The sequence below is a fragment of the Sarcophilus harrisii genome, chromosome 4 (genome assembly GCF_902635505.1).
Source record: "Sarcophilus harrisii chromosome 4, mSarHar1.11, whole genome shotgun sequence".
Taxonomy (NCBI): Eukaryota; Metazoa; Chordata; class Mammalia; order Dasyuromorphia; family Dasyuridae; genus Sarcophilus; species Sarcophilus harrisii.
Genome location: NC_045429.1, coordinates 160,228,088 through 160,253,647, shown reverse-complemented (window position 1 = coordinate 160,253,647; position 25,560 = coordinate 160,228,088). Strand labels below are relative to the sequence as shown.

The 25,560-nt window shown below is 33.5% G+C and overlaps 1 protein-coding gene across 6 annotated transcripts in view; it reads right to left on the bottom strand.

Annotated features, from left to right (window-relative positions):
• The window catches only part of AHI1 (Abelson helper integration site 1), a 225,303-nt gene that overhangs the window by 107,481 nt on the left and 92,262 nt on the right, over window positions 1-25,560 (bottom strand). For 5 of the 6 annotated variants that reach the window (XM_031964226.1, XM_031964225.1, XM_031964227.1 and 2 more), the window contains exon 19: window positions 11,401-11,518. In XM_031964226.1, coding sequence (XP_031820086.1) covers window positions 11,401-11,518 — 118 coding nt within the window. Of the gene's footprint in view, window positions 1-11,400; window positions 11,519-16,538; window positions 16,655-25,560 lie in introns of those variants that run through there. The other variant, XM_031964231.1, reaches the window with a different exon arrangement.

Below are 25,560 nucleotides of genomic sequence, written 5' to 3'. Positions count from 1 at the left end.
TCTTTCATCCTTTGCTGTTAATTTCTTTAACATCTGGGGAGTATGTTTTCTTCATTCCTTCGGGGTACTCTTATTAAAAACTCATTTTTTTTTCTTTTCTCTGATACTTAGACTCGTGGAGTTACCCTTTTCTTCTGCCTTCACTTCTTGGGTTCACTTACCACTTAGTACATAGTATTTCCTCATTATTAGGTCATTTTCTATAGTCACTTCTATCTCTAGCCTCAAGTTCTATATTTGAATTTTCCACAAGAATCAAATCCCTGCTCCCTTCTAAACTCTTAGAATGGTGCGGATAGGCTCTATTTGTTAAATTAAGACTGTAGCTCACCTTCAGGATTTCCTGGGTTTGGGCTCAGTCCACTAATAGCTCAGATTACTTTTGAACCTCAATTCCTTCTCTATCTCCTTCTCCTTGCACAGTTCTGAATCTGGAGCTGGCTCCAGTCTTTCTTATGATAAATCTCACCTATCATAAAAGTGACTAATTGTGTTGAATGGACTTTTTTGTTTATATGTTGTTTCCTTCATTAGACTATGGGATCCTTGAAAGCAGGGACTTTTTATTTTTGCCTGTCTTTGTAACCCCAGCATGAAGAATCGTATTTGGCATATACCTGACACCTAATACCTGTTTATTGACTGACAGTTGATGGTGGGTATTCTATAAGACCCCAGGTTCTTTCCTTTCCAAGAGCTACCTGTTCCTTTTTTTCATGCTTTGGTTTACATACGTCACCAGAATTCTATTACTTGGGGTTGGATATTGGGCCCTATCTTTCTATGTTGTCCACTTTGGTGCACTCTAGCTCTTAAGGAGGAGCCAAAACTGATTTCTTTTTTGTTTTTCTTTATTATTTTTCTTTCTGGTAAATTTTTATTGAATTGCTTATGGGGAATCAGGGCTCTTCTAGGTCCTGTAATACTTTCATCTTTCCAAAATTTCCTTCCCCAAATACTTTGCCACAGTAGAAACAATGAGGATTGGGGGGTGGGGTTGGCAAAATCATTGCCCTCCAAATCCTCTTACATGTCACTGAGACTAAATATTTTAAAAATCATATAACTTTAGCCTAGCACAGAATCTAAAAACAGGATTTTTTTTTTTTAAACTTCACTATCTGGGTCATAAAGTATATAGTTTTTTTCTTCAATTCTGGTCTTGGCCTACTGCCTTGATTTATATTTTCTTAAGACTTCAATATTTTCTGGTTGTATGCCAAAAATAGATTTAAGTTTGGAAATCATAGTAAAACTAAACTTTCAAAACAAGTTTATTCAGTATGATGTATTACTCAATTTAGTGAAATTTATTTGAAGCTTATCTCTTCAAAATTATTCTTCTCTACCATGTAACTGTTAAGGTTCCTCAAATATATTTTTATTAAGCTTTTCTATGACTCTTTTTTTCAGAAATATGACTTTTAGCATTTTTATACAAATCATATTTAACTCCTGCCTCTAAAAATAAAAAAAATTTAAAAGCATATAATAAAGACATTATCCTTGCTATATTATCTTTGTACTACTAAAATATAAGAATTATGATTTCATTGCAACTTGAATTGATTCTCAATTAAAATAGAAAATTAAAAATAATTAATTTCACAGTTATTAAACCTGGATTGGAAATTGGAAATTTCATATTCATATTTTCCAATTCTCCTTACATATATAGAAAATGTCAGATGATAAATCATTTTCTTTTTTCTTATCAATAGAAGGTAACACTTTGAATCAGAATAATTTGATACTATTTTTTTAAAAAAATGATAGCTCAAAGTCTATCCAATTGAATGAAAGGCTTATAATGACACCAAGTAGTTGTGCCAGTCCTTTCAGACAGGATGAGACTGAAAGAGTTCTTTGAAGCTAGTTTTACTTTACTTAAAATGGAAACCCCCTTTTACTATCAGCTGTGTTTATTGAGAGTCTGACATCTAATTGTTCTCATTTTTGCCAAAGTTTTTTTTTTCCCCCCTTAAAATACAAGAACCATCATGTTTTCCAGGCTACATGTACTCTAACTGCTAAGACAGGTTACATAAGGATATCTGAACATTTCCAATGAAAATTATTATTCTTGTTCCCTTATATTTCAACTATGACACTGTCAAAATGTTTTTTGTTCAATCTTCATAAAATAAAAAAAGAGAAACTCAGTTCTGAAAAGAAGAAAATAAATAAGCACTGACAAGACAAAATTCCTATTTTGAAGGACTGATCTGATTCTTATCATTACTACTGTATGTAAATAGAGAAAAGTTGATCTTCATGTTTTTCCAATCTTATTTGATATTTGAATAAAAGTTTCTTTGGTTGAACAAATTGTGAAAGAAAAATGTTTTATTCAAACATTTTGACTGGAATACATCAAATGCCTCGATAAGCAAAATGTTTCAACAGACATTTTGATCTATAATTAGAATGGTCAGATGAAAAATGTAAATACCATAATGTGATACATAATCAAAGATGTTAAATAGCTGGAGCCACAAGTTTCAAAACCTTCACTTTTCTCCCAATTTTCTACCAGCTGCATTATTTTTGGATATTTTTGGACTTTTCAGTCATGGCCTAATGCCCAGTTTCTATCTCCCCTCTTTTCAGCTTCCTTTTGTGTATTTTCCTCACCCTATTGAAGTACAAGCTCCTTAAAGGCAGGAACTTTTTAAAATTTTGCGTTTGTATCCATCATCATACAAATCATTTTTTTCTCTCTTCTTCCCCTGACAAAGAGCTAGAAAAGTACAGAAGGCCAGTTTAAGGATTAAATTTCCCTAAATTCACAGAAGCAAATACATTTTCATCTAATTGTTCCTTCAATTTTCTGTCAATCATACAATAAAATATTTATTAAATGAAAGATATGTGTCTGATTTAACCTAAATTAAAGCAGAACTTTAGAACCTGTTGCTATAGCATGTGAATACAAAATAGAATACAAAGCAAATAATATGAAATCTTTATTTTTTTTGGGGGGGGGTCAAATGAAAAATGTAAATAGAGAACTTGTGGTACATAATCTATTAGATATCTAGACCTCCAAAATTGAACTCTAAAATTTTCATGTAAGGAGGGATCCCAGAACAGACTTTTTTCATTTTTCTACTAGTTGTACTGTTTTTGGACATTTATGGACTTTTCTTCTGTGTCCCTGTATCGCGTTTCCCCCACCAGTCTTTTCAGCTTCCTTTTGTACAAAATATGGAAGGGGATAAAATATAAGAAACCTAAATAGTTAGAGGAAAGCTGATTATGAAGGGTTGTCTACACAAAACAAGTTTTTCTATTTGATTTTTGAGGTGATAGGGAATCAATGGAATATATTGAGTGGGTATATGACATGGCTTGACTTAGGGAAATCATTTTGGTTGATAATGTGAGGATGGACTTGAATGGGGAGAAGACTTGTAGCCAGCAGACATAACAACTTCATTGTCTAGCAGTCCAAACAACTTCATTATTTAAAAGAATCAAGTTCATCATAGTTGATCATCACATGATCTTGTTGCTGTGTTCTGTTGATTACACTCACTTCACTTAGTCTCCTCAAGCTTTTCTGAAATCAACCTGCTGATTTCTTATAGAACAATAATATTCCACCACATTCATACACCATGACTTATCAGCCATTTCCCATCGGAGGAGCATCCACTTAAGTCTCCTCCTATTCTAAGCAGACACCTTTGGAGAGTCCCAAAATAAAGTGATTTCAAATACAACTTAAAAAAAAAGTTCTTTATATATGTAAATGTTTTTGCTTGTTGTTGCTTTTCAAGTGCATAATATTACTTTAAAAGGACACTTGGCAAAGAAAAAAAAAAATACCAGCAACAACAAAGAGCAAAAGCAAACGTACCACTGTGAAGAAAATTGCAGCTTAAATGGCAGTGTCTATTGTTGAGAATGAAGAAGTGAAATTCTATGAAGAAATTGCCAAGCTGTTGCAAAAGAAGTCAATATTCACCTGGATGTAAAGTGACTTCAAAATAATGGTACACATAGAAAAAGATGGAAGGAACCATATTGAATAATAATATTTAGGACACAGAGACAATGAAGCCAAAGATATGTGGACCATTCAGAAGTCTCATGGTTATACAAGTTAGATCTGTTCTTCAATAAAAAACCAGAAGTCTCATCGTACATGACAAACATTCAAGGGCTTTATAAAAAAAGTGAAATTAACTATATTTTTAAATTAATAAGCATGTACGTTTTTATCCCTTAATTGTTAACCCTTATAACAAATATACAGTTAAGCAAAATTCACACACTGGCCATGTCCAAAAAAGATCTCCATCTTAAATCTGTAACCTCTGAGTTAGGACATGGGTTATGGGTTTCATTATCAGTGATCTGGAATCATGGTTGATTGTAAAAATTGATCAGAGTGAAATTAAATCTACCTTCACAAGAAAGCAACTAAGTTTTCAGTGAAGAAATAAATAATTTCCTATTAAGGTGTCTATGAACAGTCAGATTATCAATTTATTAGAGCTATACTACAAATCAATATCAAAGCTGAAGGTTAAAATGAGAAAGTATTGTATATAATTACTAGACAATTTATTTAAAGAAGCCTCCAATTCATAACAATGGGAAATGGAAAAATGGAAAAAAGCATTGGTTCAATTGATGATTTTGAAGTTTAAAGAGAGAGAGAGAGAGAGAGAGAGTGTGTGTGTGGGTGTGTGTTGGAGAGACCATTCTGGCTAGAAAAACTTGATCTCCCTGCTGAGGTGAGAGACATAGTAGCCAGGGGCAACAATAATTTAGAACATAAACTTATTTGCAAAACATCATGCAAGGAGAATGAAAGAAGATTATGAGATATATATTATGTCACAAAACAATGAAAAGTCACAGAGGAAAAAAAGAATCTGTAGAGAGATTTTTGGGTGACTGCCAGATCCATAGTCTGCTGAGAATTGCAGATAGAAATAAAAGTCAATAAGCCTTTATTAAGAGCTTACTATGTGACAGGCAAGAAGCTAAGCATGAGTAATATAAATTGCCCCAGTTCTGAAGAGTACCCTCACTTCACTGGAGGTCACAAAGCTTCCTATGTTACAAAATGTGTCTTATACTAGACAGCAGAGTGGAGCTTCTCCATTATCTCTGCCATTTTAATACCTCTATTTTTCCCAAAGAGGAGAAACACCCAAAACCAAAACCAAAATAGCTTCTTTGAAGCTTCTGTGCAGTCTTCTTCATTTTCCCACCTTTCTAAATGATGTAAAACATAGTCTCTACAAGAATAACTTAAAAGTTGTCTGCCTCATCTTCCTTTGTCGGCATGAGAAAATCATCTGGCTCTTTAAACCTCAAAAGACCAATATCCTATTAATCCTAATATTTAGGAAGCATCTCAAGAAGCTTATCATTGGTGCCTGATTCTTTAGCCAGAAACAGTTTACAAAAAGGGGCAAAGATGGCAAGGTCAATCACCTCTCTCAATAGTGCCCATTCCAGAACATGCACAAACCTTCAGAAGAGTTCTCCAGCTTTATGATAGGACAAAGCTTGCTGAAGAAGTCTTCCAATGGAGGAAGATAAAAACAAACTATTGAGAAAACCATCTCAAAGGGAAGCTCACTCCAGCCCTGATTTTCACATGCAGAAATACCCTTTCTCTGCCCATCACTGCCACTTCTCTCTCTGATTGGCTAGTTTCTCTTAGAACCTTTATTTGAAAGAAGAGGACCAGGTCCACCACATTTTCATTCCTCTCCTGGAGGTGTTCCTGACTCTCCCAGACTTTCTTTACAATCAACTCATCCCCACTTTCCAGCAGGAACTCTAGCTCTCCCTCCATTACCACCTCCTCAATATAGCTTTTTAGGTTCCTATTATGTGTTGTCTTCTTACATGAGACTTTAAGCTCCCTTGAGAACAAGCACTACCTATCTTTGTATATGTATTCTCACCATGACCACAAGCACATGGAACACGGTAAATTTCTCAATAAATATTTGTGGACTTGACAAATGTAAGTTATGTGGATATTCCCTGCTCTCAAGAAATTTACAATCTAATAAAGGAAAACAACATATAAAAGGTCAAGGGGAGAAGATTATAAAGGAATGAAAACAATGATAGTACTGTTTTTTAAAAAAGGTAATCAAAGTTAAAGAATATGAACAGATTATCTTCAGGTGAAGAAATTAAAAACATTAATGAATATATGAAAAATGCTATAAATCACTATTGATTAGAGAAATGCATATTAAAACAGCTCTGAGGTATCACCTCATAAACAGCAGATTGCTTAAAATGACAGGAAAGATAATGGTTGGAGGAGTTGTGGGAAAACTGGGACACTAATATATTTTTGGTGAAGTTGTAAAACAATCCAACCATACTGAGAGCAATCTGGAACTATGACCAAAGGGCTATAAAACTGTGCACACCCTTTGATCCAGCAATATCACTATTAGGTCTGTATCCCAAAGAAATCATACAAGATTGCAAATGTGCAAAAACATATGTAGCAGCCCTTTTTATAGTGACAAGGAACTGGAAACTGAGTGGATGCCCATCATTTGGAGAACAGGTGAAAAAGTCATGGTATATGAATGTAATGGAATATTATTGTTCTATAAAAATGATAAGCAAGTTAATATCAGAAAAGTCTGGAAAGACTTACATGAACTGAAGTGTGAAGTATACTGAATGAAGTGAGTGAAGTGAGCTGAACCAAAAGAACATTGTACACAGTAACTGTAAGATTGATGACAGACTTAGATCTTCTTACCAGTGTGGTGATCCAAGATAATAATAATAAATTTGGGCTGGAAAACATCATTTGGATCCAGAGAGAGAATAATGGAAATTGAATTGCAGATCAAATCATACTATTTTCACCTGGCTTTTATTGTTTGTGTTTTCTTTTTTGTGTTTTTTTTTTTATTTGTTCTGATTTTTCTTTCACAACATGACAAATATGGCAATATGTTTAAAATGACTGTACATGTACAACCTATATCAGACTGCTCTCTTGAAAGAGGAGGAGCAAAGGGAGGAAGGGAGAAAAAAATCTGGAACATAAAATCTTACAGAAATGAATGCTGAAAACTTTACATGTAATTGGAAAACAAAATAGTATTGAGGGGAGGAAAAGGCATTCAAAGAGACATCAGTAATTACTGTCCCATATGTTTATTTTTTCATCTTCATAAAATATTAAAATCAAATGGCAATCACTAATTCAGCCACAGTATTGCCCCTAGGATGGGCAATTTTAGAAATGATAATTGAACCTCTGGGAGCTCATGACATTTCCCAAGTTAAGAGTGTAGACTCAGAAGGAATGCACAAGAAGACAAGAAAACTGATAAGAGAAGGAGAGAGTGGTGAGTAACATCAAATGCTATAGAAAGATCAAGATGTTGTTGAATAGAAAACCACTGGAAACTTTGGGGTGAGCAGTTTTGGTTCAGTGGGTTCAAATGATAAGGTCAAGAGAGGGTGTAAAAGTAAGAGACTACAGATAACCTTTTCTAGGACAGGTTGGAGGGAGAGTAGGATAAAGAAATTTACATGATAATTGACATATATTTAAAAAGAATAGCAAGTGTACAGCAGTTTTGCAGTTTCACATACAATTATCTTTTTTATTATACTATGTTATGAAAATGCTTGTTTTATTTCATAAATATGTATTAATTCAATTTAAAAAATAAAAGACAAAAAAATGAGAGGAAGAGAAACATAGTCACCAAATGTAGATGAATTTTCTAAGAACCTGGATAAGGACTAGTTTATATACAGTACTAACAAAGTAGCTGGCACAGAGTAGGTACTTGATAAACGCTGGCTTGCTTGCTGACTCAAGTCTCTCTCTAGTGTTTCATCATAATATGGAGATAACCAAATTCTGAAAAGTTTTTTGTTGATCATTGTACAATAATCCATGTTTAGAGAACCAAGAGTTAAAATCATGTTTAGAGCTGATCTAAGAATTGCACAATTCTTATTCCCTTAAGCCTCTTCCGACAATCTGCCATTCTTAATACAAAGGCAGCAACAAAGGACTCAATGAATGTTAATATAAGCACATAAAGGAGAGTTGATCTGTGGGGCAGAGGTCTAGGGTTGTTATAAACATTCTTAAAAAGGGCATCAGACACTTTCTTATTCTAAGGCTGACTCAGATATTTTCTCACTTTGAGTTTGACTGAATAAAACCTATGGAAGTTGGGGAGGGGTGTTTCCCATCTGTGGGCTAGTATCTGAGGCAGTCCACGCTACAATGCCCTAGCTCTGAGGCTGAAGAAGGAAGAAGGGCAAAAGAAAGAAGATGGAAGATTTGCGGGGATCCCCTTCCCCAATAGACTTCCTTGTGTATCTGTGTCCTTTTCTGCTTTAGGTGTTTCAAAGAAAGTCTAGTGTTTTAGGACATGAGGTGAGCTGGCTGAATCTTTAGATATAAAGGATAATAAAGAATTAGGCGATGACAAATCTACTTCACAAAATCAGCAATAGCTATTTCCATGGTACTTTCAGAGACATTTAGTAGCCTTTCTACTATTGTTGTATCAAAGGTCTTGACAACAAAATCCTGTTTGTATTTTTTATTAAGTTTGAGGGTAGTTCAATCAACTGAGTGAATCACTGTAATAAAAATTTTAAAAAGAGCCTTTTTTCAGAAAGGCTAACAATTACAATAATATTCATCCCCATATTCCCACACTTTGTCAATGTAAGGAAGCCAAGTACATTTTATTAAATGTTCTCCAGGGCCAAACCTGAACTTTAGAGTTAGATAGCATTCGGTCTCTCTTTTTGTTATTATATTTACATTTTTGTAGTCATGTATATTTTTTCCTGATTTGGATTGAGCCACTCTTTAAAAGTTCATAAATATCTTTATTCTTTTTATAGTAGAGTAACATCTCATAAATTATGTTCATGTACCAAAATTTGTTAACTCATTCTCCAATCAAAGGACATCTATTTTGTTTCTAGTTTTTTTTTTTTTTTCTGAAGACATAAGTAATAAATTGAATATTCTGGCAATATGGAATCTCTGTTTCTATTTTGGCATCCTTAGGATATATACCTATCAGTGAAATCTCTAAATCAAAGTATACAGACATTTTGATCACATTGTCCTCATGAATAATCCAAATTGCTTTCGAGAATAGCTAAAATAATTCCCAATTCTATCAATAGAAGAAAATAAAATCAGGCACCATTCACAATTATAGCTAGGGAGAAAGTGCCCAACCAAAGAAGGAATAGGGAAGATCAAAAAGATAAAATATAAATGAATCTTAAAATTTTTAATAGTAATTTTTCTTGGTTGTTCCATTGATATACTTGAAGAAATGATCAAGAAAATGCATCACATTTGAAATGTATTGATATTATTTACTCTGAGGGGTATCGGCTCATGTAAATAAGAAGTGGGGAAGGGATTAACTATCTATTAAGCACCTACTATGTGTCTGCCATTCTTCTTAGTTCATTTATTTGATATTTATTACATATATTATTTATAAATATATTTATTTGTATTTTTATATTATTACATTGTATCATTTATTGATAAATAAAACCAAGACAATTTCAATTGATAATCACTTGACTGGGTGTTTATATGCACAATTACTGGGTTTCATATTATTTTTACTCTAATTAAATATGGAAACAAATAGTACATATCACATAAGTTTAAGTATTTGATAATAATCAAAGTCACAAATTTTAGGTACATTTAGCATTCACATTTAAAAACTGGATTTCAATATGGTTTACAATTTTGAAAATAAGACCTCTGGGGACCTGGTCAAGTGAGTTCTCCTTAAGAATCTGCTATTTCTGTCAAAGTATCTTTCCCCCACCCACCAGAGTCAATCAAGATTGAAATCTAGGAATCAAAATATCACTGATTTGGAACTAAAAGGGAGTCCATCTAATACAACTTCCTTACTTTACAAATGAAACTAAAGCCCAGAAAGTTAAGTAATTTGTTGAAAGTCATAGGTAGTAAGTGGAAAAAGTTGGGTTTTGAACCTGTCTTCTGAATTCAGAGATGATAATCTTTCCATTGAACCTCTGTGTGTCATCCATTCTCCACCTCTATTATTCTTCTATATTCAATAAATGAACAAATTCTATTGATTTTTGTTTTGAATCTTTAAAAAATACTCAACATTTTTAAAAAATTAATTTCTACCATCACCACTCTATTCTAGGACCTAATTACTTCACACTTAAATTACTACAAGAGCTTTCTAGTGTCTTAACCCTGTATTCTCTTTAATAGAAGTACTGTATATTGCTAACAGATTAGTCTTTGTAAAATATACTTTGAACATGACATGATCATTCAATCAATGAACACTTATTCAGAGTCTACTAGGTGACAGGTTCACAATACTCAGAACCACTCCAGTGATTCCCACTTGCTATGGAATAAAATTTAAACTTATTATAAATTTTTGCCATATGATAATTTTTGATAATAAAGAATTATCCTATAAAACTAACCAAACCAGTACAGTTTGAATTTATAGAAACTACAACAGCACAAAAATAATACTGTTTATACAATTCTTACCAAGGCAATACTTTCATGACTAAGTAAGGAAAATTATATTAGACAAGGGATATTGTTTTTCCTTTATCATTTGCTTGTTGTCAAAAAGATGCCAAAATATTAAACTAATTTCCTGATTATACCCAGATGTTATTGGTTTAGCTTCTGCAGGGGTCTCTCTGAAAGGTCCATTTAACAAAGAAGGAACACAGTGCTATACAATCATAACGACAAGAGGCAGAAAAAAAGTGAAATTACAATATTGAAAAAAATATTCTACCCTGATGCCTTTTTCTTTGCTTTTTTTGAAAGTCTTATTCAAATAACATAAAAAAGAATTTTCTTAATTTAATAAATGATCAGTTTAGATTTTTTTAAACTAGCTTTTTTTTTTTTTTTGCATATTTTGCTAACTTATCAATATACTTCAATCCGGACATACCTGTATAGATTTTAACCTTTCTGCAAAACTATATTTTGGTTTTTTTTCCCTGAATCGTTAATGTAACCAAATAATTGCTGTTCAAATAGATGAAGATTATTCACATCCATATTTGTTTTGCTTCTATTAAAATATTATACATAACTAAAAATTTTAGAGCACCTGCCACTAAAATTTACCTTGAATTTGTAATTAAAATAACAATTTCAAAAGGAATAAAAAGAGGACATTAGAATTCAGTGATCTACTCTGTTCATTTTATAAATTAAGGTAGTAACTAAAGCTTGACCACTATGATACTATAATAAGTCTTTTTCCACTTAATAAGGATAAGTAAAAATATTCACCAATAACTAACAAAATATCTCAACACTAAAAGAAATGACCAAAATAAGAAAAAAAAGCTTACCACTCTGTGTAGTGAAAGGATGCTGAGGGATCAGATGAGTGCCCATTGTGTCTGACAGTCTGAACTTAGAATGTGGTGAGAACAATGATGGAGCAGGAAGCAAGAGATTTGAGCTGTCCTGTAATAGGAAAGGCAAATCAGAAACTAAAAGTGTAATTTCCTGGGTTACTGATGCAAAAACTGGATGCGAAATATTTAGTTACTATACGATACACAGACTAGGACTCGAGGAAGGTCAGGGAAGGTCAAAAAATGCTATTAGCTCAAATGATCAATTAAATAACCAATTTCCTCTCTGAATAAAAGTTTTTGGAGTTCAATGTTATGCAACTTATGGCTTGCAACAGAATGACATGTGTATATATATAATATGCATGCATGCATACATAATATACATATATATATTCATATATATGTGTATACATATATATATATATATATACATACATACACACACATATATGTATAACTTTACTAAGGGAGGTAAAGAGCAGCACTGGCCATATAATTTAACCAAAGAAAAGCCTCTTATTAAAACAAAGCATTTATCACAAAGATCCTTGCTAACTCCAGGGTTATTGTAAATTAGACCAATAGGCAAGAAAAAATAAAATGAGCTTGTTTCAACAATGAAGGGGAGCATTCACAATTTAGAGAACTAATGTCTGTCATTAAGCAAAATAAGCATTCAAACTCACATTTATGCAAGATTTTACCAAAATAACATAGACTTATTAGAGACTAATAGTAAACACTTGTTAAAAACAAGAGTGTAAACAGTTGTTGTGATGTACATAGATATTACCCTATAACCTTGGCTATTTCAAAGATTTTTGACAACATGGTAATACTTTTTAAAGTCCCTTAACAGATCATTAAAAATAACATGAAATAGTGTAACACTTTAAAGTTTTTATGAGGAAAGAGGACGCTTTAACCTGAGAAAATTACTATAATTATTTGAAACTTAAAAAAAGATGTTTAAAAAGTCAACAATGTGCTTATTTGTAGAAAAATTAAAACAATCCATTAATAGCAACTACTTTAATCGCGAATGTATACTATAGAATGCCTTTCTTTTCCCTTAAAAAATTATTTACTTTGTTTACTGTTCATAAATTATCACATATTTCATTAGTTTATAGATCTATTTACTGTTTTAAAATATATCTACTTAAAATTATTTTAAAATTTTGCTATTTTTAGATTACATTGATTCCTTACAGCCATGTCATTCATAAGCTAAGAATCATTAAAATAGTCTTTTCTTTATATATGAACAGTTTTTAATCACTTATTAATATTATAAACAAAAGAGCATAATGGAAAGGACACTGAATTTGAAGACAAAGGGGGGAAGCTAGAAATCCCAGCTCTGACACATGATAATATGTGACCCTTGAGCACTCTGTCTCAATTTTTTTTTCTATAAAGAGATAATTCCTATGTCCTTGGATAGTGTGAAATTCACTGAAAGGCAAATATCTTTTAAAACATTACTTTGTTGATGTACATAAGATGGTTGTGATATGCCTTTTACCTAAATTATTATATACAAACTTAACTTATTTTAAACAAATTAGTAAATGACTAACTCCAAAAACATAGTTCTGGGAAACAGATCTTTATGATCTGTTGAACATGAAAATTGTGCACATTTTTTTTTTTTTAACAAAAATACTCTTCTTGTAAAAACAAACAAACAAAACCCCCAAAATCTAAACCTGTTACCATCTACAGTTGTATATAGATATATTGGTTTCTTTAAAGTACAACTAAAGGAAGAAAACATTTTTAAAAAAACCATTATTACAAAGCTTTTTCATATTCTTCAAAATGAGATAAAATTAGACTGCCTTCTAATCTTATAAGAACAATAAGTTCTAACGTTGCCATTTAGAGACATGGCATTTTAAAAATTAGAATTATGTAAATAAATCTAATTGAAGTATTATTTCTTTTAAAGCTACATTTTAAAATTTTGGGTCAAACTGGAGCAGAAGGTTAAAGAGGATTATCTGACAGTTCTCTTGTTAGATATGTGTGAATAAAAGGAATGAACTTAAATGCAAATAACTACAATGAAGATGGAACACTTAGTATTTAATTATTTAATTCACTTCTCTTTTTAGACTCACTTTTCAGTTTTACTTCTGTATTCCTGAAAACTTTTCATCCTACATGTCAAACATTGTGTTTTGAAATCAAGTGCAAAAGAACAGGTGTACACTGGGGGAAATAAAAAAATCTGCTTTTCAGCCTTCCTCTTCAGAAAATTATCCACACTAAAAAGCCTACTAAAAAATGTGAACCAGAAGATACTTATACTTCTCTATAGAAGCAGAAAGATTACCATTCTTTTTCAATCAACTGCTGTTATTTGGAAAATAAACACTGCAATTACATGTTCTTTCTTGGCACTTTTATACTTCTGTTCTTTATTGACATGTTACTTAAAAGCCCATTTAAATGCGTATAAAGTAATGAGTACCATGATAAAAAAGTAGATAATTCAATCTCTCAGGTGCAGGATTAGGGTTATTTATTACAGAAGCTTCAAATGAGAAGGATGGAAGGACAAAAAAGCCTACTTATACATTTTCATGATTCCATGTAGCGGAAGAAAAATAATAATGCTCATTAAATAGAGTGAAGCAATATCTATTTTTGAAATAGATTCTGTGGAAAGGAATTGCTAAATAATTTAACAACAGCAAGGTTGGCTAAGATAGCCTACACCAATCTACCCTCTTTTCCCAACACACTTCTCTGCTTGCTTCATGCAGAAACCACAGTCTGTCAAAGGCCGTTTGCTACAGCTCCCCTGTTGAGTAAAAACTAAAGAATATAAAAACTTTATGGATTTCATAAAACAAAGAAAATAAAAAGAACCCCTCCAGAAACTTTGCCAAGTTTAGAACAAAGCTGCTTTGGCCTTCTCCTTATGAACAGAGCAGTTCCATGAAAAATATGCAAATATTCCTTCTCAGAAAGAGCTCATTTTCATGGTTAAAAAAAGGTAATGTCCAAGTGACTATATATAATGGCTTAAATCAAGACGTGACAAGCTAACAATAATAATTTTCCTTTTTTACTGGTTATACAAGTTTTATGACCTTTTGAGATACATAATCCTAATTTTCATATATACTTGCAAGTCAAATTAGGTTTAGAGTATTTTGGTTTATACTTTAGTTTTACCTGAGTTAGGGATAAATTTAAAAATTTGTATTTTGAAAACACCTCAAAATGTTTTTAAAATAATCCCCAAACTCAAGTACTTAAAGGACACTATAATGTTTCTTAAATTATCCCTTAAAATCTGGTGGCACAATGTATGCTTTAAAATTCACCTTTCCAGTATTTTTCTTTGTAGCATTCTATTTTTGGTATTAACAGAAACAACACTTTAATGCGAAACACAGATGGGAACGAACACTCAATTGGGAATCAGAAGATCTGAACTGGAGGATAGTTCCAACTCTAGTGTTGAGGTTTTCTGGAGGCAGCCTTATTGAAATAAATAATTACTCCAAAATCGCAGCCAGCTGGTAAAAATGTAAATGTTTATTTCTCCTTCCAAATTATCCTGGTTAGTTGAGGCCTATCTCTCTGCCTGGCTCCAAGAGATCTTGCAGCTTTGTCCTTGGCTTCTGCCTCTGCTTTCTTCAACCTCCAGCCAGCTCCGACTTGTGGCTTCTCAATCTCCAATCTGTCCCAAGCTCCAAGAGCTCCCTCTATTTATGTGATCTCCCAAAGGTTAACTCTGCCTTCTGGAGGGAGAGGGATTCTGGGTTATCTCCCAGAGTGCGCTCTGGTCCTGAGAGAGGTGTGAATTCAGACTAAGCCCTATATGTGTGAACTCCATTGAGTACTTAGATACTTATGAGCTCTCTAAAGGTGTGAACACAAGCATTATTTCCATCAGTTGTACTTAGTACCTAGTTCAAGTTCTGGCCCAAAATAACTCTTTCTAAGATTAAATCAACTCCAATGGCTTAACACTTTGTAAAGATTCCAACACTCTACTACTTACTAACCATTACTAATATCAACTCATTTGGCCTGTTTTTACATCTGTAGAACAAGAATAACAATACTCGGTCTGCTTATATCACAGGGATATCATAAAGATGAAATGAACTTTGTTAATTAATAAAATCTTAAACAAATGTGTTGTCAATCTTATAATTAGTCAAATAGGCAAATGAATCTGTGATTTTATCAATCTGAAGTTAGACAGATAAAATATTAAGAGTTTAATATATTATTCATAGGACACTGTTAAGTGCTGGGAATAGAAAAAAATATAGTCTTTATACTCAACTATCTTATAAAAATAAATACATTAAAAAGGAAGTTGGAAAGGGGAAAGGTGTTGGGGACTAGACTGGTGAATCAGGTATGGAGTGAGAACAAAAATGAGCCTGGACAGCCTAGGCAGTTCAAGAAATGGTGATCCACCACTCAAAGTAAAGACTTTCCATGTCATCTCCAAAGGAGCTGAGTGACATTCCCCACTATAATGCAGACTTCTTTCCTATCCAACATTTAACCTCTACTAAGGTGTTTTTTGGAGTTTGGATTTTTTTTTTTTGGGTAAGGGGAATCCTATACTATTATTACTAGGTTATTAAATTCTGTATTATAATATTATAATATTATTACTATAATCAATAGCACTATTAATTATATTAATCATAATAATAAAACATCTCAAATAATGTCGGTTTATATTTGGGTATAATCACAGAATAACTGATGAAAGGACAGGGCTTATTAGATTATTTGGTTTGGTACATTGAGTATTAGCTGGTTCATTATTTTGTTTCTAAACATTTCTACTGTTGATCATAGGATTATAGATTTGTAGCTAGAAGAAGGGACCTTTAAAGTTATCTGTTTTCCTCATTTTAAAAAGGTGGAAATTGAGGTTCAGGGGAGTTAAATGAATTGCTAAGTAACATACTTAGGAAGGATCTGAGATAGGCTTTAAACCCAGGCCCACCTGACCACAAATCTGGAGCTCTACTACACAGACTGTGCCTCGTGAGTCCAATTTGAACGCCTCTGTTTGGCTTTTAAAGCCTCCATAAACTGACCCCTTCTTACCTTTCTGGTCTTATATTTTCCTCCCCTCAACATACTCTCTGATCCAGTAATACTGGCCTTCTCCCTTTATATGTGACTTGCCATCTCTGCCTCACTACTTTCTCTTCATTCTTCCAGAATGCTCTTTTCTCATCTCTGCTTCCTAATGAGATGTGAAGAGAGGAGAGGAGAGGGAAAGGGAGAAGAGGAAAAGAGAAGAAGAAAAGGAGAGCAGAGGGGAGGAAAGCGAGAAGAGAAGGACAGAGAAAAGAGGAGAGTCTTTAAGGCAACAATTAGGAATTTGTATTTTATCCTAAAAGCATCAGGGAACCACTGCTGACTTCTGAGCAGGAAAGTAACACTGTCAGATCTATATTTTTTAATGATTTTTTAAATTAAAGCTTTTTATTTTCAAAATATATGAACGGATAATTTTCAACATTCATCCTTGCAAAACCTTGTGCTCCAATTTTTTTCCTTCCTACCTCCTACTCCCTCTCTCTAGATGGCAAACAATCCAATATATGTTAAACATGTACAATTTTTCTATATATGTATATATATATATATATATATATACATATATATATGATATTTTCCCCACCATTATCATGTTGTACAAGAAAAATCAGATAAAAAGGAAAAAAAAATGAGAAAGAAAACTAAATGCAAGCAAACAATAAAAAGAGTGAAAATACTATGTTGTAATCCATATTCAGTTCCCACAATCCTCTTGGTGCAGATAGCTTTTTTCATCACAAGACCTTTGGAACTGGCCTGAATCATCTTATTGCTGAAGAGAGCCATGTCCATTGAACTGATCATCATATAGTCTTGTTGTTGCCATGTACAATGATCTCCTGGTTCTGTTCACTTCAACATCAGTTCATATAAGTCTCTCTAGGCATCTCTGAAATCATCCTGCTGCAGATCTATATTTTATAAACGTTATTTTGAAAGCTATGTATAGCAAGGCTTCTTAAAACTTTTTTCCACTAATGAGCCCTTTTCACCCAATAATTTTTTACACGATCCTAGGAATATAGGTATATAAAATAAGTAAAATCAAAATTGGCTTATAATAAATCAAAATTCTGCAACCCCCACATTCAGTGATATGACCCCATATTGGGGTTGCAACTGACAATTTAAGAAACTTCAATGAAGAGGGTATATTAGGGGGAAGGTAGGGGAGACAAGATAACAATTAGAAAACTGCTACAACAGTTACTGTACTGTAATGTAATAGTAAAGGCAAGAAGTAACAAGGATTTTGTGAGAAAGAGAAGGCTATAAAACAGGTGACAACAGAATCAACAGGACTCAGCAAGTGGGTGGGGAAGATGAGGGAATGATTCTGAGATTCTACCCCTGGGTTACTGAGAAGACAGTACATGAAAAAACAGTTAGTTTGAGAAATGGTTAAGTTTAGCAGGGAATATAATGAGTGCAACTTTAATATGCTAAGAATGAGATGTAGATTGGACATCCACTCAGAGAAATCAAGGTGGCAGTCAGAGGTGTGAAAATATAATTCAAGAAGAATAACTGGATGGATCTTAGGGATATAAATGCCATGCATAAGTACAGATATAATTTAAATTAGGGAAGGATCTTTGTATAATGATGTTATTCAGAAAAAAATGGAGCTTATCAGTTTTGAATTCAATAAATGAAGAATAAAATAAAATTTGGAATGGGAAGATTATTCCATTTAAATAAATGACACAAACATAGAGAAGAATAATGAACAAAGAGTCTGAGGAGATCAGATTCTGTAGATCAAAGGGTTTGGTCATATAATTGAGCTTGTTGTTTTTCCTTCATTCTGGAAGGGGACCATGACATCAGGAAAGTGATGAATGCATTACATGAAGTGAATTGGATTTAAGAGAGGGGGGGCTGTGCAAGCTCACCTGCCTTACTTTCCCCTCCAGAGCTGGTGGACTAGTGGCCAGATATAGATCAGTACTAGAAATGACACTGAATGTAATGGGAGACAACCTTTTTCAAGCTACTTCAATAAGTCTCAATTTTTCAGTGATTAATGCTAGGTAGCAATTGAGGCAAAGAATCTCCTCTTTCATCTAGTCCAAATTTCCCCTCCAAAAACAACAGTAGCAACAAATAAATAAATCTGGGAGGGGAAGACCCTCAAGGTTTCTGACCAAAGCAGAAATTATTGCTATTTACATTCAATCTGAGTCAATCAGCATTGAGAAAAGGAAACGTTAAGTTCCTATGACTTGCTGGAAGTAGAAACTGAATGTCAGACTGAAGAGTCTGGGTCCAACCAATACAAATCCATTGAAGATTCTTTTTCTCAGCAATGGTGTAATAGAACTGTTGCTTTAGGAAGATGAAGCTGGCAGCAAAATGCAAGAAGACATGGAACAAGAAAAGCAGTGAGAATGTCTACTGATCTGATCAATTACAAATAAATTTCAACCATCCACTAATGGGCTTCTACTGGAAAAATTTTGGAAGCAGGTTATCTCAGTTACTAATAGATAGGCTAAAAATTATTCAGACTGGCTTGCTTCATCATTAGCTTGAATTTGTTGTTGGCTTTTATCTCACATTCTGTGTCACTGTATAATGAGAATGCACAAAGTTGTCAGAAATAATAGAGACTGGTCCAAGAAGGCTGGCTCAGGTTCTGATATGGCTACTGAATAGAGGTGTGTGAACTTGGACAAGTTGTTTAGGTTTATTCAGAGAGTTATTTTGAAGAAAGTTTTATATATATAAGCAAATGTTTATTGCTATTGTTACATTATACATCTAGACTACTGTGACTGATATAAGAGGAATTTCATCCTGTTTTAGATGAAAAACAGTTCCCAAACATTCAGTCATTCTGATTTTCATTATTTTCTTTCATCAATAAACTTACTAAATAATCCTGTAATCTTTCACCCAATTAATATTGAAGAACACTCCAAAGGGACACTATTCAATTTGTTCTCTCTCTGGACTCATTCAGATTAATCTACCTATTAGTGCTATAGTTAAAACTACATTGACATAACTGATCTAAGTATTGTGTATCTGAGAAAAAAAACTTTAACAAAATCAGAATAAACTCTATTATTGCCTATGTGATCTGTGAGTATCACAGAAGGAAAATTAATTGGTCTGACATGATTTTCCTTTCATGATGACATAGTTATCTTGTGTTCTCACTGGTGATTATAAATTGATTATCAGATAACTCAAAACTAAAAATTGACAAAATAGTTTTTTAAATAAGTATTTTAAAATAGTTTTGTAAAGTTCTTTCTAAACTAGCCCATTTGTATCTTTCAAGTCTTCTCACACTCTTCTCCCATTCATATATTCTATAATCCAACTAAACTTCTATACTTACTTTGAGTTAACTGGATAGCTCCTAGGAAACTTCCCCAAAAGACAGAAAATAAATAGGGTGAGAAGATCAGGACATGAGGAAGAAAAGAATGGGAGCATTTCAGAAAGTGGAAAAATAGGAACTAACTCCTTCTGTTACCCTGCAGATAAGGCTGAGCACATCCTTTGGAGAAGGCAAAGAAGAAACTGACCTGGCTGAATTATGTATAAGGATTGTGGAAGTTTTGAGATTGTTATTCTGAACTTGAAATGGAGTCCTTAGTCTCCTCCATTCATATGGTGGAGGGAAGATAATTGAAAAATCAATAATCTTTTTAATCACAGGAGCATCATGGTGTATTGGCAAAAGCATTATATTTGAAGTTGATGGCATTTGGTTTGTCATATTTCTGCCATTTGTTGTGTGGTCCTGAACTATTCATTCAACCTGTCTCAGATTCCGTTTTCTTATCCATAAAGTGAACCTTTCAAGCTCTATGATCTTATTATGCTCAAAGTTAGGTAAATAGGATAAGCCACATTATGAAGGGTTTTGAAATCCAAGAAGAAAAAAAACTGAAATTGGTCCTCAAGAGAAAACTGATATGCATTCTCAAGTGGAGGATAACACTAGCAATATAATGTGGAGACTGGTTCTCAAACTTTGATTCATTTCTTGGCACTTTGGTGTTTCAGTAATTTTTTCACAGTGCCCCTACATCCATCCATCCCTCTCCCTCTCTCTCTCTCTCTCTCTCTCTCTCTCTCTCTCTCTCTCTCTCTCTCTCCCCCCCCCCCCTCTCTCTCACACACACACACACACACAACACACACAGACACATACAGACACACACATTACCTAAAAGTTATGTTTACTAAATAGTTAGGTCCAAATGACTTGATAAGTACGTGTCTTAACAACTTAGTAGCCTTTAAAAAAAAAGTAATACACATAAGATGAAACCACATATATACATGTATCTATTAGGCAATGTACATCTTCTCAAATTTGGAAAAGAGACTGGATACTGCTGTTCTCATTTCGTATTCCACACTTTTTATCACAGCAATTACAGAAAATTCAGATTGTCTGAAATTATATTCTCAGAAAGTACATGAAGCTACTGGTGTATCCAAAAAGTACACATAAACAGAAATGTATCTCAAAAATTTTGAGAACATATTAAAAGGAAAAGAGCATGTTCTAATGTTGAAACCAATGTTCTTCAAGCTAGCAGTCACTCAATATCTAACATGTCAAATATAACTGTTTTTTACTCAAAACAATTAATTTTCTCCCTTAAGATATCCTGCAGTGTCTCTCTGGGTCATAGCTCAGTGCTATTGCACAGATTTGGGAACTGTGGGTCTAATGTATAGCAAAAGGAGAGATCGACAAAAAGACAGTTTCAGTAATTCAGGCCCTATGGAATCTTTGTAATACTTAAAATTCTTTGCAATAGATCATATCATTTAGGGGGTGTGGAGAGGCATAGAACTTTATGCCCATGATACAGAATCATAATCTGTTGCAAAAGTGACCTGTAGTCACATGCCTATCCACCCCGGTCCTATCCTCCCCCAGCCTCTATCTTCTTCTGATACCCTCTTACATGGTACCCCCACAGAGCTTTAGCTCCAATTATGAATTTGCCTTTATGCTAGAACTCTTAAGTTCACTGCCTTTTGTAATAATGGGGAGAAGAAGCAGCATACAATGGATGCCTAATTTTTTTTCCAGTAAAGTAGGAACTGATGTTCTCTAATGAGAGGATAGAAGAAAGAAAGTAGCATAGATGGTAAGAGCTAAGAGGAAAAAGTTTTGGAAAGTCACTATATAGAGTATGATTTTTTAAGAAATCAGGGAAGAATAATAGGATTACAAAGTAGCAATGGGGACTTATTTAGAGATGAGATAAAAATTTATAGTGAATCCAGCTAGTATGCTTATGTGACTTTTATAAATTACAGGAGCAGAATAGAGAGTTGGTGGAAGTGAGCCAGGGTTGAGATTTGTTAAAACCTGACAAGTGAAAGGAAAAGAGAATAAAATCAATAGTAGAATCAAAGTTGTGAAGGGAGGGAAGAGAATGTGAAATGGCTGGAGAAAGAGAACATAAAAGAGTGGAGTTGTTATTGAGATACCACTACACACCTGTCAGATTGGCTAGAATGACAGGGAAAGATAATGTGGAATGTTGGAGGGGATGTGGGAAAACTGGGACACTGATCTGCAACTATCAATGCTGAAAAATTACCTATGCATATATCTTGTAAATAAAAAGCTATAATTAAATTTTAAAAAGAGTGGAGTTGATGGAAATCATGGAGAATGAAGAAGGGATTAACACTGAGTGAACCAACAAGGAGAGACTGAAGAACAGAAGGGCTGGCTATAGAAGGAAAAGGAAATTTCAGATTTGTGGATTGTGAAGAGAAAAGTTACAGATGATATCAGATTAAACACAAGACCACTCCTTTGTGTGGCTCAGATAGAATCAAGATATATGTCATGGGATTTTAAGAGGTTGATAAACTAGAATTCCAATGTTTGAGGAGAAACTGACATCTCTTATAGAAGTCCTTAAACATGAGGACAAAGCTTAGAATGATCAGGAATGACTGAGCCAGAGACCAAACAATTTGAGAAAGGGAGAATAATGAACTGGAAGTTGAAAAAAAGATTGTGACAGAGAGGTGCACTGGGTCAGAGGTGCCAAACTCCTGGTCCTGTAATTGGGAAATATTAAGTAAAATAAAAAAAAATACAACATTAAAATATTAATTTGACATCTTTAAGCTAATATGTAGCCCACAAAAATTTATTTCTATTTGTTTCATTGCACTATAGGCTAAAGATGAATGGAGTGAACTCAAGAAGCTTGTGATTAATAAGGAAAAAAAAAAGTCTGGAAATAGTGAGGAGCAAGATTGTGAATATTCCTCCTCATAGTCTGATATTTATAGAGATATAAAGAAAGGAGCACCCAATATTCCTATCCAGTGTGGACAGGGTTGCTAAGTCTTTTAGGGAGAGTTAAATAGATTTCCGTTAGTATAAGAACAGGGGAACAATAACACAGTTTGAAGAGACAAAGGGGAATTTGTTGTGAAAATTAATGCTGGAATTCTAGAGGTACAAAGTGAGTTACAGAGAGTGTAGTGTGAAGAGGAGTAAGAGAAATAAGGACAAGGATGAAATGGATTGAGAGGATCACATGGGGAGACATATGAAAAGAAGATTTTTGCCTCAGGACACAAGGACTCTGAATGAAGGATATGAGGAAAGCTGGGAATTTTTTTCGTCATAATTTGAGGAAAAATCAGTTCATGAGAGTCAAACACATTCTAGAGTCAAGGTAGGTCATTGAGTTCTTGTTATTACTTTCTCAACAATTTTTCTTGGACTATACTTGTTCTGCATAAATATTATATTCCCCCCAATAGAAAGTGAGTTCTTTGGGAACAGTATGTTTTGTCACCCCAGCTCTATGTATGAGACTTTGAATGTAGCAGAAACTTAATAAGTGCTTAATGAATTAAATTGGCACCACCAGTATCAAAAACAAGGCAATTGATGTGGTATATGAATGTTATGGAATATTATTGTTCTTTAAGAAATGACCAGCAGGATGAATACAGAGAGGCTTGGAAAGACTTACATGAACTGATGCTGAGTGAAATGAGCAGAACTGGGAGATCATTATCCACTTCAACAACAATACTATATGAGCATATATTCTTATGGAAGTGGATTTCTTCAACAAAGAGAAGATCTAATGCAGTTCCAATTGATCAATGATGGACAGAAGCAGCTATACCCAGAGAAGGAACACTGGGAAATGACTGTAAACTGTTTGCATTTTTTGTTTTTCTTCCCAGGTTATTTTTACCTTCTGAATCCAATTCTTCCTGTGCAACAAGAGAACTGTTCGGTTCTGCACACATTTATTGATTGTATCTAGGATATACTATAACATATTTAACATGTATAAGACTGCCTGCCATTTAGGGGAGGGGGTGGAGGGAGAGCAGAGAAAAATCAGAACAGAAGTAAGTGCAAAGGATAATGTTGTAAAAAATTACCCATGCATATGTACTGTCAATAAAAAGTTATAATAAATAAAAACAAACAAAAAAAAAACCAATGTAATTGAAAAGTAGAGCTAGTTATGTGGGCTAGGATGTTAAATTTTTAGTTCAATTCTGGATAATCTGAGTTTTATATAATGATAAAACACATAGAAATATTCTTTGGAATTGGAAGGTGGGTTAGAGGTGATAATCTTGCATTTTTATGCACACTGTTGAAGATATGAGAAAGAGTCTTGTAAAGTTCTTGATGGAAATCCATTCAAACAGAAAGGGAAATATATTCAACAGCAAAAAGAAAGAATATGGAGGAAGAAAGAAGCCCCCTCCCCCCCATATCAAGACAATCCAAGAGAAAAGTAGGAATTGACACTATCAGGGCAGAAAATATAAGGACTGAGAAAAGGACCTTATGTTTGGCAAGAAAGGGAGATCACTGATAATCTTCCAGAAATAAGTTTAGAATAATATGAAAAAATCATATTATAGGGGATTAAGAAGGGAACACAAGGGTGTAAAACAAATTGAAGTAGCAATATGAGGCCATATTGTGATTGTGTTTGACAATGTTTGGACAGTAAGATTCAACACCACTTAGAAAGCATTGTAAAGTTATGTGAAGTTGATTGTTTTTCTGTTTTCTTAAATCTGCTCATATTTCAAAGTAGAAGGGAAGAAATCTATGCAGTGAGAAAAGAGTAAAGATAACCGAGGTACGGATAATTGTGGGAATCAGAGGAAGTAACAGGGAATAAGATAAAAGAAGGATTATCTTTAGAAAGGAGGGGAGAACCCTTTTCTCCTGAGGCTAGATGGAAGAATGAGAGAAAAAGGAAGAAATTTACACCCTTAATGGGTTCTTCAGGTGTCAGACATCTGGCCTTATATCTTATGGGAGAAATGAAGAGTCTGATCTTAGAAATAAAACAATGTGACTTCTGTCACAAATATTAAGCAGCACTATGCTGGGAGTCGGGAGATCTGGGTTCAAGTCTTAGATCTAATATTTATTAGCTGTATAATATTGAAAATGTCATACCTCTTTTGAGCCTCAGTTTACTAATTTGTAAAATGAAAGAGCTGGATTAAATAACCTCTAAAGTTGCTTAAAGCTCTGACATTTTGTGGTACTCCCAATATCCAACTTTTATGAAATATAATTGCATCATTTGCACAGAGCTGGTTACTACACCGCCTGAGGAGAAAATGTTATGCTCTTTGTACTCACAAAACACTACTAGAAAAGGAGTGCACATTTTTAAGGGAAAAAAACACCTTAAAATTAAAAGTATTTTAAAGAAATGAACATATATTTGGATATCTGACAAATGATTTTGGAAAAAAACAGGAAATAAAATTGGCATAAGGTTGACTGAAAAGATATATGATATGCTATGATATGCTATATAAAAGCTACAACTTTTCCTTGCCTCCTACTTCATTCATGTCATATATTTAAGTAGATTTGGTAATCTTGGAGCCATAATCATTACAGCAATCATTGCCACTGGGGACAAGTTTCCTGAACATCTGCTGCCCAAGTCAGAACATAGTCTTCTCTTTTTCATTTATCTTCCTTCCCCCTGTCAATATTCTATATCCTGTTGGTCTGTGATAAGTAGGTTAAAA